The sequence below is a fragment of the Ornithodoros turicata genome, chromosome 2 (assembly GCF_037126465.1).
Source record: "Ornithodoros turicata isolate Travis chromosome 2, ASM3712646v1, whole genome shotgun sequence".
NCBI lineage: Eukaryota > Metazoa > Arthropoda > Arachnida > Ixodida > Argasidae > Ornithodoros > Ornithodoros turicata.
In genome coordinates, this window is record NC_088202.1 from 18890555 (window position 1) to 18905755 (window position 15201).

The 15201-nt window shown below is 44.6% G+C and overlaps 1 protein-coding gene and 1 long non-coding RNA gene across 2 annotated transcripts; both read left to right on the plus strand.

The window, feature by feature from the left end:
* Positions 1 to 604: 604 nt before the first annotated feature.
* Positions 605 to 3918, plus strand: LOC135383176 (uncharacterized). Its single transcript, XR_010419719.1, has 3 exons — positions 605 to 672; positions 3620 to 3744; positions 3813 to 3918. It is a non-coding gene; the product is annotated as an uncharacterized LOC135383176 (long non-coding RNA).
* A 263-nt stretch (positions 3919 to 4181) lies between these two features.
* On the plus strand, positions 4182 to 5716 carry LOC135384366 (uncharacterized). The gene is made up of 4 exons (XM_064613571.1): positions 4182 to 4706; positions 4850 to 5062; positions 5157 to 5220; positions 5489 to 5716. The coding sequence occupies exons 1-4, from the start codon at positions 4182 to 4184 to the stop codon at positions 5659 to 5661; spliced, it is 975 nt and encodes a 324-aa protein (XP_064469641.1). The 3' UTR covers positions 5662 to 5716.
* The last annotated feature ends 9485 nt before the right edge of the window (positions 5717 to 15201 follow it).

Sequence of the window (15201 nt, forward strand, 5' to 3'; positions counted from 1 at the left end):
TACAGTCCTTTGACACACAGAAGCTGATGTCGCCTCTGATAACGTTTTAGAATTTTCAGTGTCATCAACGTCCATTGAGGAAGGTGCCTTTACTATCTGTGAATCTTTAACTGAAGAATAGCCCAGAATTCATGTTAACATTGTCTACTCTTATTAATTCACTGTCGGTGGTCTGAGAGCTAAGAAAAATGGAAACTATTTATTTGTCACAACTTCACACTGGATGTGGTACTAGATTGACATGTAAGCTAAAATACCTGGATTCTACAATAATTGTGTTCAACTTGGTGCATTACCGTGGGCAATGCCACATTCATTACATTTTTAGTGGGTCCGGTGCACAAATACTGTGTGCATACTGCACTGTTAAAAAAAACGTAAAATTACGCCATTTTCCTCTGTCGTGGCGACGGAGAATTTACCGTTCGCAAGACGTACGGAGGAACCGCTGTTCTCGCTGGCACATGCGAGCCGAAGGGGAGGGTAGTTGTTGAAGCTGATACAGCGTGACCAACGCGTAGCCCAATCAGCGTTCACTTCGTCACCTGCGTTCGCCGTTGTGCTCTTTTCTTTTTCTTAGTTTTTGGCAGAGTGCACGTGCGCGCCTGTCATAACTTGTTTTTCTGGGGTCCGGGACGCTCTCACTTGGATCTGCGAACCACATTTCGTTGGGTATGTAGGTTTTGCAGTATAATTACCGTTTGCTTAAGCGTCTGTTCTCTTGCATGCGACACACGTTTCACTCCAACAGGAAGAACGCACGCTGCTGCGTCAGAGGCAATGTTTGAATGCGTTCATTGCCGGAAGCGGTTCCGAGGGCTGAATGACTACTTTCAGCACCAACGGTACCATGCCAGCATTGCTGATGGTGCTCGTTGCCCATTTCAGTTTTGCGGAGCACATTTCCATAAATACTCTTCGATAGTGTCTCATATAAACAGGCTTCACATTCAGGATCGTGAGGCGGTCGAAAAGGGCGGTGAGACTGTCCCCTGTCCGCTAAATTGCAGTTCGTTAGTGTCAGGACACGACCTTGTGCATCATTTGTGCGGCCACCTCAGGGCCGGGGATGGTCCTATCACATGCCCCTATGAAACCTGCGTCAGCAAATTGAACACGCCGAGCTCTCTCCGCAGCCATGTATGGCGGTTCCACAAATCGCACAAGAATACTTATGGTGTTGAATCCCGTCTGCCATCGTGTAGTATCGTTCCTGTTGACAGTAGTCCTGAAAGCGAGGCACCTGACCATTCAGTGGACAACAGTTCTACACCAAGAATTTGCGATGGTAGTGATGCCAGTGCGGCAGAATATAGTGGCTATCGTGACGCGCCTGTTGAAAGCCTCGACGGTAATAGACGCAGCGAAACGAGCATGTTTCAAAAGAGTGCAGCGGAGCTCACATTGAAACTCGAAGCTAAGCACATGCTACCATCAACAAGCCTGCAGGATGTAATAAATGAAATGCACATACTCCATGAACTGAGCCAGGAAAGTTTGTTGAAAGATATGTTGCGAATTTTTGGTGATAAATTAGAAAAAGAGGACGCTGAAAAGATGAAAGAGCTGATGAGAAACGATGAATTTAGTACAGTTTTCTCGTGCACGGGGCAGATGCGCTCAAAACATATGCGGCAGAAGGCATATAAAACATTATTTCACACTGTCAAACCCAGGGAAGTGTACTTGGGTATCAACGGGGATAACCTGAAGTGTTTCTACCATTACGTGCCAATCCAAGAAAGCATACGGTTCTTGCTTGCATCCTGTGAGGACAATGTGGTTTTCAATCGCAAGGACCAATCAGCAGACGGCGTATTTGACGACCATCCCTCATTTTCTGACACAGAAAACTGCATCAAAATTGTGCTCTACCAAGATGCTTTTGAAATTGCAAACCCATTGGGATCTGCTAGAGGAAAGCGCAAAGTGGAGGCAATGTATATGACTCTTGGAAATCTTCCCCTCCCCCTGAGAAAAATTACAGATGGAATACAACTCGTATTTTTGTGTTTAGAAGTTGATTACGTGTACTTTGGACAAGAGAAGGTACTCAATGTACTAATTAATGATATTACAGAAATGGAACAGCATGGACTTACTGCTGGAAGTCAGGTGTACCAAGTACAGTTGTCACATGTTGCTGGTGATAATTTAGGCAGCCATGCAATAGGCGGGTTTACACAGAATTTCAGCTCGTCAAGCCATTTCTGTAGGTATTGCCTTGTCACTCGCGAGGAATTCCAAAATGATGTCACTGCGGTAGGGCAGCGGAGGTCAGCAGAACATTACGACGGCGTAATTGCTGCTCTTGAGAATGACCCAGACATGAAGGAGTGCTATGGTATAAAAGCTCAGTCACCATTGCATAGAGTCAGCAGCTTCCATGTCTGTAAGTCAGGATTACCACCGTGTGCCGCCCATGACCTACTGGAGGGCATCGTTCGTCACGACATGGCCCTCTACATTCACTACTTCGTGAAAAAACAAAAATGGTTCACGTACTTATACTTAAACAGGAAGATTAGAGGCTTCCAGTACTGTGAGGCGGATGGGAGGAACAGGCCTCCAAAGGTTCCTGTAAATGCAAAAAAAGCTGACTGGCCATGCTGCACAGAACTGGTGCTTCATGCGCCTGTTTCCACTCTTTATCGGTAACCGAATAGAGAACTCCTCGGATCCTGTCTGGATTCTTGTCCTGCAGCTTCGGGAGCTGGTTAGTCTCACTTTGTCTCCGAAACTCTCTGTTGCGCATGTAGCATATTTATCAGTAATTGCTCAAGATTACATTTTTTGTCGCCAGGCTTCTTTTCCTGACCACCGACTGCGCCCAAAGCATCACTACATCCTCCATTACGGAGAGCTCACACAAGAGTTTGGGCCTCTTGTTTCGGTTTGGACGATGCAGTTTGAAAGCAAACACTCTTACTTTAAAAAGTGCATCCGTTCCACTGGAAATTTTATAAATGTCACGAAATCGCTAAGCGAGAAACACCAGCTTTTTCAAGCGTTTCTTGCTTCACGTGGACTTTTTTCCTCCTCGATAAGAGTGTCAGATTTGGATGTCCTCCAAATGAATGCTTGTGCAGTGCAGCTCGCAACATGTCTTCAGCGCTACTTTGGGTCGGTTGACAGTGTTCAGACATGTGCCGCTGCTACGGTGCATGGAACTACTTACAGGTCAGGAAAGTATGTTGTGCTTTCTGGCTGTAGAACAGAACTTATGTTTGGAGAGATCCAGCACATAATCTTTGCAAATGGTGTTGTTCATTTTGTTGTTTCACCCGTCAGAGGATTGTATTCTTCATCACTTGGCGTCCATGAGCTTGTCGACAATAGAAGTGATAAGTTAGTCTGTGTACCTCAAAGTGGACTGGCAGACTTTTCCCCTTATGATTCATATCTGTTTTACAACAAACAGGTTGTTGTCCTAAAGCACGTTATGCCAAAAATCGCATAAGTGTTTTTGGGATACCTCTGCGCATGCATGTGAACCTTGCTCTTGCCACACTATTAAGAACTAAACAAACCTTCACTGTTTCCAAAAAAGAAAAAAAAGCTATGCAGGTTCTTGAGTAAACCTTCGTATTAAAATGCGTGAGAAAATGTTTTGTTTCAGCCATGCCCTTGGTTAAACTCTGGAGTTGTGACCGAAAGCTCAAGAAGCTATGCAATGTAGAATCTTACCACGAAGCTATAAGAGTCACACATGAAAAAGGAATCTGTTCCTCAAGTGAGGCGAAGGTAATCAGATGCTTGTTCTCGTTCTGTGCATTTCATTCCACATTTCATTTTCTTGTATGAACCTACAGATCTATCTTGAAGACGGGACGCAGGTGGAGGAAGATACATTTGGTGATCTCTGCAATGACTCCTCTTTCGAAAAGATATTCATCATCACAGAAAGATGGGCTGATCGCAATGGCAAGGCACCTTAAAATAATTGTCATTCTTGAATTTGACTGTTGCATTGTTATTCAGATGCTGACCTTCCAGCATCAACAACGGATGACTACCAGTGCGGGCAGAGCAGTTATCAGTCGGAGTTTTCAGAACCTGTACATCCAGTTGACTTCAACATCGCTTCGCTGTGCCTTTCAGCATCATCCGAATCCTCGCTGTCCGGTGGAAAGAGGCTGCTCACACGAGACCGCCTAGAACTCGTGAGAACGATTGTTACAATGCTTACAAAGAGGGGCTCAAGACCGAGACGGAGTCAACTCATAGAGGTCGCTAAATTATTCGTGGGAAAGTACCCTGAGTCACTGCAAGACCGCTCTGTCACCGGGCATGTTTTGGGGAATGGGTATAGTTCCTTTCTCCAACAGTTGGAAACGAGAGTAGAAAATGTCTCTCGTGGGCAGAATGCAGCGCTTGCAGGCTTCGCCAGCGGTAATCTCTCAAAAAGGCAAGCAAAAGAGGCCTACGGGTGTGAAGACTGGCAGCCGTCCGGTAATGGCATATCCAAAGAAAGAGCTCAGGAACTGCAAACGTGGCTCCAGACAGAGGTGCAAAAGCCGGAAGAGCTGGTTGATGCACATTCTGCTTCTCGTGCAATGCAAGACACTTATTTTGCTCAGCGTCTATACATTAATTCTAAAGAACCAGCCCACAGCACAACAGAAATAAAAAATGCTTGGCCAATGCTCTTCCAGCGCCGGTTCTTCCTTGCACATGCACAACGGCTTCTTGGCAAGGATGTTGAGGTAACCTGTGAGCAGTGAATGATAGCTTCCAAGATATATAGGACTACTTGAAAGGAATATGGCCTGGAACGAGCATTGGTGTTCACGATTTCCATTATATTGCTGCCTTTCTGATTCTATCACTTTTCCCCCTCGCAATTTAGGTGCCCTTCCGAGCGGGAATGAGGGCGTATGCAGGTCGTGTCAGTGAGGCTCTGAAGAAGAGCTCCAGTCCTCGTGGTCACCACTGGCTTGCTTTGTCAGAAATTGCACGAAAGCGGACGCAGGTTCATGAGGATCCACAAGAAACAGTGCTGATACCTCTCCTGGTCAGCGCCTTCACTGACCAAGAGGACTTCCTCTTTCAGGTGTTCGATGTACGTATGCACTGTCGGAGAAGGATGTCCTTACCTGAGTACGCAACAACAGCTGTGTGTAGCACTGTATATTCAGAAACTCATTACTTTACAGGAAGGCTACAGTGTTGTTGATAGCCTGGACCATCTCCCGTACACACCAGTGGTGGTAGTTCTCGGTACGTAACTTTAGTTGTCCTGCACCCATAGTGAATCGACAAAGTTTCAAAGTATACAAGCACGCAGCCGTAGCCGGAGTAGTTTTGCATTGCATGTTATAAAAGCATGGCTGAGAAATAAACATTCGGGCGTTGCCCAAAGGTGACCGGATTACAAATAGCCCGGCATATACAAAGAACTTGTCGTTCACGTGGACAGTAAACCTTCAACAAATTATTATAATGTGCTGTTGCACAAACCTACAGCACAATGCCTTTTTCGTTTCAGGAGGAGACATATTTGCCCGCAACAAGTTCTTTGTAGTTGTGGAACATGTCATAATATTTGAGGCTGTCAGCACTTTCACCGAAGCAACGATGCTCATGTTCATGGCCTATTACATGTTCAACATGGAATACCCAGATGAAGTGGCTTCTACCCTGGAGTTCATTCAGAGGTGATTGAGCACAGTAACTAATTGTCAATTTTGGCATCAAAATGCTCGAAAAGGGAACAAGATATTTCAAACCAATACAGATAAAGCACTGATGTACCTTTTTTCCTTTACCTGTGGCAGTCGCGATTGGTGAGGTGCATTAGGTGAGAAAACGTGCATGCTTTTACCTACATCTGCCAAATTGTCGTTGCAGATAAGACATTGCTGCTAGCGATTTCTTCTTAAGGACCCCAATTCCACCGTGGTTGCTCGTGTTTACTTTTCTTTACTTTGCTTAAGTGCTCTTACAACGACTTGCTTTGTTTTTCGATGGGCATCTTATGGATATAAACCCTTCCAAAGGCACAAAGAGGAAGAACTCACGAAAGCAAAAAAACGTGGGAGCCAAGGTCCTTAAATTCATGAATCTTCTCGCATAGCTTTTCAAACATGCATTTTGCAGAGCTTGTCAATAAAGAATGTTGCCAAACCTACTCTGGCTGCTTTTGGTGAACTGTATGCCGTGTTCGATAGTGTTGCATGCCATTAACAAAAATTAATAATAATAATAAATAACAAATTAAAATAAAAAGGACACACAAGCAATACAACAACAGCATACTCCGTTGTTCAGTTAACGGACAACCGTCCGCAAAAAGCCGTCAGCTCAGTCAATCCGAGAACGGGTGAACCTCCGTAAAACTACAGTCAAACTCCTTTACAACGAAGCTCAGAGGACAGCAAAAAAAATTCGCAGTAAAGGAATTTTCGTTAAAAAGGATGTCCATTATTGGACCTATACGCTCCAGCGGGACCGCAAAAAAAATTTGCTGTAGTGGTATTTTCGTTAAAAAGGTGTTCGCTATAAAGGAGTTTGACTGTACTACAAATTATTTCAACAAAAGACGGATAACTGTCCGTAAATAAGCTGTCTCTCTGTTAAGCAAACAACGGGCTATGTTATGGCAATATGGTTTCCGCGCGAACCTCAGTTTTTTTAGGAATATTTTTTTAACAGTGATGCATACATACATACTGTTCGATAGGCAAAAATACCTGAGCAGTGCTGTGTAGTCTTTTTACCCAAAGTCCACGCTCTTACTGCAAAGTCACAGTACGTAGAACAGCAATGTGCAGGTATGCTGCGATAGAGATCCACAACAGAAAGAAGACTGTTGAGAGCATCTAAATTTTAATGAGACGAGACTTTCGTGCACAAGGCTGCTCTTGTTAATGTCTAACATGAAGTTACAAAATCCCAGAATATATAAAACATGTTGTAATATAGACAGCGAGGGTTGGTACAGACATAAAAATAATTATACAATCATATATAATAAAATAAAAAGGGGGTGCAGCTCCCCCCTCAACTCAACTCGACAACTCAACATGTCTTATATATTCTGGAATTTTGTAACTTGATGTTAGACCTCAAGAAGTACAGCCTTCTGTGCGAAAGTCTTCTTTCTGTTGTGCACAATCATTATACAGTAAATACGACTATCCATTTCTTGTCATTAAATGCTTTTTCTGTTTTTTTTCTGCAGTGATGAGCATCCATAGGGACACATGCCAGAAAGGGAGTCTCTTTGGGATGACAAACCCTCATCAGCTCATGAGGATACAATGGTTGACGAATGGTTCTGAAGCACATCGAAACTTCAACAAATAATTCATGAAAACGCCAGTCAGTGCTAGCACCAGGAATTGAACGTGGACCGTCCTGCTACCAGTCATAGATGTTACATTTCAGGCGCTCATTGACTTTTGGTGAATTACTTGTTGACTTTGTCCCAAGGTGGAGCTTGCCACAGCTCATTTGCCTATCTGTTAATGTTGTGGCGTGTGTTGCGTTTTTCTCTGTGTGTATTCCAGACTCAGAACGGTTAATTTGGATCAGGTCAGGTACGTTTCATTTAGACATGGCAAACATAAAGTGGTGTTTCTCAACACAACTTAGCAGTGGCCTTCATGCATTACTGCTACGGCCATTAAGCGTGAATGGAAAGCTGCACATTATACATGATGTAAAACCCCAAGACTAGGGAACACGAAGGGACAGACACAAACACGTCCCTTTGTGTTCCCTAGTCTCGGGGTTTTACATATGCATCATCTTCACCAGCTCGCTTGCTTCCTAGCGATTTTTTCTGCACATTATATTCACTCTACTTTTATCGTGTGCTATATAATCTTGTTCAAGTTCTGTCAAACGACATGTAATGCTATAAAACAATTCAGTACACTGTTTATGTGGGTCGAGTGGTAGCGCATGAATGCAGGAAGGAAACTGTCATGTTATGGCAAGTGTTTACGTAATGTACATTTAACTACTAATTTTATTGGTTAGCTTTCACCGGCGTATCATGTCAAGCCATGTTATATTAATTTGCAACATGTTCTTCTTAGTAGCCAGAGCAGCTGATACACAGTGAGAACATAGCCCGTGTGTGTTTGTCTTTTCTACCGCAGCCCTTGGGTTTCCTCCCTGATGGCTACACATGTCAGGGATAGGTTTCAGAACCGGTAGTTCCTGCCAAGTGTGAATTGCTTTTCAGGGGATCATCACGCTGGCAGATGAAACATATGGTTTAAATTATTTGCAGGACAGGAATTGCGTAGCTTCACACAAATACTACTACGACGTAAGAGTGGCTTCAAATCTAGCTTTTTTGTGTTCCTGACATTATCCTTTATATGGGGGACCTGATCCTTTATATGGGGGGTATGTACAGTGCAATCAACAGATAGTATTTACAAATCTGTGTTTTCTACTGTGTTGAAATGGGGTAGTTTGTATCTGAGAGCCATAGTGAAACACAGGCAGCCAAGGACAGACTTTTGATGCCCTCGAGAAACATGGCAACACATTGCAGGGACTCTGGATGCTGCCTAAATTTCCAGAACACACAGCTCAAGGCTGCGGTAAAATAACAAGTGGTTAGAAAAATCCAAGACAGTTGCATGTGTAAGCAGTCCGCTGTTGGATTTACTTCTGTCCGAGATACGTTATCTCAAAGGGAACGCACGGACACACTCAGAATGATACTAGGGCTGCCTGTGAAATAGAATGAGGAAAATATATAACCCTTTTTTCTTGTCTGTTATCTATTGGTTAAATTGCCATTTGCTTAGCAGCATATATGTGTATATTCCACAGTCGGCTAATAAATATATCAGTTTAGAGCTAGCAGTCGCATTGTAGATGTCTCATCCTATCCTTGGCTGCTTGTATTTCACTATGCCCAGGCTTGCTATTGCAAAAACAGAAAACAAAAAAGACAATAGAAAAACACGAAAAGAGCGATCTAAAAAGCTGCCTGTTCTAATGCTCACATGGAGGCAATGCAATGAGGTAACATGTTCCATTCATGAACTGTGCATACTAGTACATATCACAACGGCAACCGATTATTCCGATTTTTCTTGAAGTACTTTGTTTTTTGGAGCTTTGTTTGCACAGTCTAATATTGGAGCTTTATGTGATTCCCCTCTTGAGATACTTTAAAATTGCTGATGCTGTGCAGTTTGTTAATTTTGAAACTGTACTGTGCTGAGGTACAAAAAGAGAATTGTCATATTGTTAGGAGAAGAATCGCAAGAGCAGGCACTTGCTAGGCTGTAGCCCAAAAGAATGATTTATTCTCGAGCGCGTTTCCCGCGCTTCAGACCAACATCTTCTTCCTCACATTACCCCCCTCGGCGAAGGCGGCTATGTCCTCATGCCGCATGATGGTTTGAGCCGGATGACATGCACGGTCTGGATGGCGGGCGTTCTGCGGTCGGCAGGGGGTGTGCATGGCTCTATTTGATAGTTCAGCTCAGATATACGGCGGAGGACCTTATGAGGGCCTGTGTAGCGTGGGAGGAGCTTCTCAGAGCGCCCAACTCGACGCGTTGGCGTCCATAACCAGGGGCGCGTTACCGAACACTGCGCGAGCTTGCGAGCTCGCGATGCCTCCGCCTTCCGCGTCGTCTTCACCATAGCAACAGGGCATTCACGTGACGGTCACGTGGTACTCTTCGCGAGTGGCCAAAAAAACCCCGTTTTTCGAGAACGGCGCAGCTACTGCGCGTGGCAGAGGGTAATCGCCCGCGCAGAGAAGGAAGAACAACGCAAAGCTCCTCGACGTTCGCGTTGCAAATGGCGGACCCGGTGGACTTGTATCTGCTTTTCCTCGAAGAAGGTGTTGCTGAGGAAGAGCCGGTACGCAGCTTCCGCAGTCATCGAGATGCTTTCGAAGCGTTATCGGAAGACGAGTTCATTGCTACCTTCCGATTGTCGAAGGAAGCTGCCAGGGAGGTGTGCGAAGCTGTTAGGCCGGACTTGCAGCGCAGTAAGTACACGATCATAATGTGGTTCATTCTTTGCGCACGTAACAGCACCCCATTTTTAAAATATACATTTCAGCCCGAGAATCCCGTCGGACAACTCTGAGCGGAGAGCGGAGAGTCCTCACAGCCCTTCGTTTCTACGCTACTGGAGCTTTCCTTGGAAACATTGGAAATGAGGAAACGATCGCCTGCAGCAAGCGTGCAGTGTCACAGGCTGTCCATGAAGTTAGCGAAGCCATCTTAAAGTACCTTGCGCCCAAGTACCTGAGGTTCCCCACAACTCCTGAGGCGAAGCTAGAAGTGAAACGTGGCTTTCATGAGCTGGCAGGCTTCCTAGGCTGTGTCGGTATGTGACCACACATGATATGTACGCATGAAAAGGCTAATGCACAGAGCGAATCCTGTGTTATCTTACGTGTTTTCAATACAATGATTTTCGGTGCAGAGGCGTTTCGTGCGAGACAGGGGTCTATGTCAGTCACTATGTGCACTGTGACTCATAATGTAGTACAGTATACGTGCTGTACTGATAAGTTACGAGTGATCACACATGGTCCGAGTTGACTGTCTGTTGAAATGTGCTGCCTGCGACATATCCCAAAAAGTGTGTTCATGATTCCAGGGGCTATCGACGGTACGCAGGTAGCAATTTTGCAGCCGAGCATTTTCGACCCGAGATTTGTGGATGGCAATTACTATTGCCATAAAGGCTACCATTCCATCAACGTCTTAATGGTATGTGCCTTTTCTGCTCAGAATTTCAGTACCATGCATGTCTCAAACCAGTACGAGGCACAATTGCCCCATGTCTTTTTCTCTTCTCCAATAATGCTTTCTTCCATTTTGCTGTTCGCGAATGGCACCTACAACAAGGTTCTTATTAAACATGTTTTCATATACCCAGGTTTGCGATGCCTCCATGCGGATACTCTTCCTGAATGCCAGGTTCCCTGGTTCATGCCATGACGCAGCTGTATGGGCTGCCTGCAACCTCCGTCAAGCCACGTCAACCGTATTTGAAGAAGGAGAGTGGCTAGTTGGTAGGATGCGTTTATCTGTTTATAATGCAATTTGTACTCTTACAGTACACAGTGCATTACACTTCACATTCAGTTCATTTCAGCAATCCATACTTGAACTAAGCAGCTGTATTCCATTAATTAATATACATTAAGTAGTGGGTTAATTAACATGGATGCATTACACTGTTGCAAGTTGTATAAAAGAACATCTGCCTTGCTAACTATCAGTTGTGTGAGCACTTTATTGTGTTATTGGATGAAGGGATAAATTATTGTGCCAGATACATTTATTACAGATACATTTATTACAGATACATTACATTACTTATGCATACATACATTATTACATGCCAGGTACATTACAACAACATTTATTTTCATACACTTTCATTTACATTATCTACAGCAGCATAACACATTGTCAACATGAATATATAAACACGCACAAACTCCTCCCACTTCTTCCTGCTCTCCCTTCTCTATCCATTTGTCTGAATTTGTGGATTTTCATGAGAATAAATATAACTTTACAACTATTTACAGGTGACAGTGGCTACCCCCTCCAACCTTGGCTGATGACACCGGTTCGTACACCAACGACATCGGAAGAAAAAGATTACAACGATGCACACAGCAGGACCCGCGTGTGCATTGAACAATGTTTTGGGCTGTGGAAAATGCGGTTCCGATGCCTCCAAAGGTACCGTACGCTGCACTTTGCTCCTGATCGAAGCTGCAGAATTATCAACGCCTGTGTTGTGCTTCACAATATGTGCTTGGCGTACAACACCCGTGAACCTCTTGATAATACAGATGAAGGTGATGGGCCAAGTGGGGAAGGGGCAGAAGCTGGTGCAGCAGGGGAGACACAGGAGGATGGAGCACAGGAAGAGGAGGACCATGACTCTCAGCCTATGAGAAATCGTGCAGCACAACTTAGAAGCCAGCTCATTACGCATGGTTTTAGGCGAAGAAGATAACCTACCTCATTGACTGTCATTTAGTCTGTCTCTCTCCAGGTGATAAGCGAAATATTCGCTCATAGGAGTGAGCAGCTGCAAGTGATAAGCAAGCTGTGATATGTGCAGAGACTGTATATTTTGTCATTCACGAAAAACAACTGAGGCTGAGCTGTGCTTGAGATATTTTAAAATGTAATTATCTAGCCAAGTCAACCCCTATTTATCCAGACTTCACAGATGTGGATCCAGCACCACACTGACAAACAGCATGGTGATAGATTCTAGTCCATTCAATGTTCCTTCATTCATCCGGGCCAGAGTTTCTGGATCAGACCAACGATTTTCTGAAAATGCTTAGGAGATTGCCCAACAGCTGCCTTCACATATCCGGATTGGAGGGCTCAGTACAAAGTGTGCTACATTTGTGTGCGGTATTGAGTGAGAGACAGTGTGCGACCTATATTTCATCAAGGCAGTGTGACAACCTTGAAGAATTTCCCCTCGGACCTGTGTAACATGCATTGACCAAGTCATTTGAAGCCCTGGAGAATGGCGACTGTAAAACTTTCAACAACACCTTCAGCCATGCACATCACTTTGTCAGCTAATGTGTACAGTAATTTTATGCAAGTGTGCATTGTACCGTTGTTGTACTGTAGTGTACTGTTTCATACCTTCTGAAATCAACATCTTCTTTACTATCATCTAGTGACTGATCCCCTCTTGAGTTCTATTCATCAAGATACTTCACTTTCGATGCAATCTTTGTTGTAAACTACAAGATGAAGATAAAAAAGGGTTGACTGTAAAGAAGGCAGTCAAAGACTACCCGTACCTGTTTTTTCATTACATTTTCTTAGTCCTCTGCACAGCTGTCGTCATGAACTCAAGTGAGAAATACAGTGTGCACAATCAGTACTACCACTGCTCAACTGATCAAGTCAGCTGACATGCTACTTTAATGTGCTATGACTACTATTATTCAGAATCATTCAATCCTGATTCTCTTACTGACAACATTGTCCCATATCTGCCTTTGTATACAACGGTTCAACTCTACCTGACAAATTGTGGTCAAACAGTTGACCGTCTTCTTCTGCTCTCCCAGGAGAGCCTTCTGCTCGCTGAGCAACTCTTGCTGGCGCTGCATGAGTTGCCCAGCAATAGAGGGAGGAACTCTTCTCCTCCGTCGTCGGCATGCACCACCTGTGCCCTGGCGCCTGCTGTCAGACGGAGGAGGTGCTTGGTCCTGTAAGCCATGGAATCAGATGTTTTTAGAATAGTGGCTGGACAGTTTTCACCATATTGACATTACCGTCTCGGTTGGCTCAGCACCAGCAGGACCGGCCGAGGTCGATGGTACAGGCTCTTCCACGTCCTGAAAAAAAAAAAAAAATGTACAACACATCACTCTTTTTGAAGGAAGGAGGACTCTATATAAAAAGGATGGAATGTGAAGTGTTCTCCATTTGGGTGTGCTGTTTCATAATTGCTTCAAAATCGTGTTATTCTAAGATTACTGTACATGTCTTACAGCAGAGACAGGAAGTCTCACTTCCATGGCTCCGGTTTCCACAGATGGCTCCACTCCTCTGGGAAACCCTGAGGAGGAGTCCCATCCAACAAGGGCCATCACCCTCTGGTCGATTCCAGACAGGTGGGCAGCGATGTCCACAGGAGTGGCCCCCTGACTGGACACCACGTACCCACTGCCTCCACCCGTGGCCTGCATTTTCCGCGTCATCTCCCGTGCGCGGCTGCGCACACGGTACCTCCAGACTTTCCAGAGCTGCTGCCACCCCTTAGCATCTTTATTAAATGCCCCAACAGCATTAAGGGTGGCAGCAATCCGGTCCCATTTGGCACGGCGATCAGCTGCTGTCTCACCCCGGAGGAAGGTCCGGTTATTGCAGAGTTCTGGAGCTTCCTCCAGTAGTGACAACAGCAGCATCCGTTGTGCCTCGGTTGCCATGGCTGTAAAGGGAGGAAAACCATTTACATTGATCACATTTACACTTACATTGATATGACGCATGTCAAACTTGAAATACTGCATGATTAATAAACTCCCCTCAGGTTTATTCATTTGCATGCAACTGTACAATACGCTTTGAACATGTGAATGGAGGCAGTGGGTCATGTACAGCTCTTGGTGCAGCTGAAATTGCATGTATTCATGCACTAGCTTTAGTAATGTTTAGGTGAGTCTGAATAGGTAGCTGTACAATTCCAGCATGAACAGCATTTACACGAAGGATGGTGCAAGCCTTTCGCCTTTTTCTTTTCTTTGTTTCAGATGTTACTTCATATAGATGGCTACTTACTTTATCAATTGCACTAGAGAGGGAGGGATCGCTATTGTCGCTACATCTCCCTATTTTTCACCATACTGCTGTTTTTTTTTTGTTTCCTTTATTCAAAATAATCATGGTAAGTTACTAACTACACCCCTACAGTAGCGCGCCAAGACAGACTGTGTGAAATGTTGCTTAAATTATACGCCGGCGCTAAAGGAAGGCACATCAAAATGAAATGAGAACTTAACGACCCACATCATGTATCGTGTGTACCGAGAGTGTTAAACTGCGTCGCCACGCACGTAAAAGTGTTGTTGGCGCCTGCTGCAAGCGTATTGTACAGTGTAATATAACTCGCGTCAGTGGAAGAAGTTCAATACGAAAAGCTCGTCATGGCAACAAAGTGCAGCATGCGAACTTGCGAAGCAATACGGGAATGTAGCTACACGATTTCATTTCGTTGACTTACATATTCATGGCTTATACTAAGTCCTGTTGGGATATAAACTTTCAAAAGGTGGTATACGACTGTGCGATAGCACAGGCAATTAATTCTGAGAATACTTTTATACTTACCGGTAAATATTTGGGTTGTTCACTTTCGCGAGATGAATTTGGCGGTTTTCGTAGCAGACGACGAAGAGGTGTTCCCCCATTGGTCAAGTTGAAGAATAAGACAAACCACTCAAATGAATTGCAGTTTCGAGGCGTACTCACAATTCTTTTATTCATACGAACAAAAGTATACATTGCACTTCAAGTTTATTTCAACCTGTTGTTATTGTATTGCTGTTACGAGACGCACGTGTTCTCGAGAGTTTCTTCGCTCCGCCACGGCTCGCGATGCGATGGCGCAACGGTAGTGTTACTGATCGTGCGACTGCCACCTGCGCAGCCCCGACGATGGGCGGAGCGTCGCGAGCTCGCAAGCTCGCGCAGTGTTCGGTAA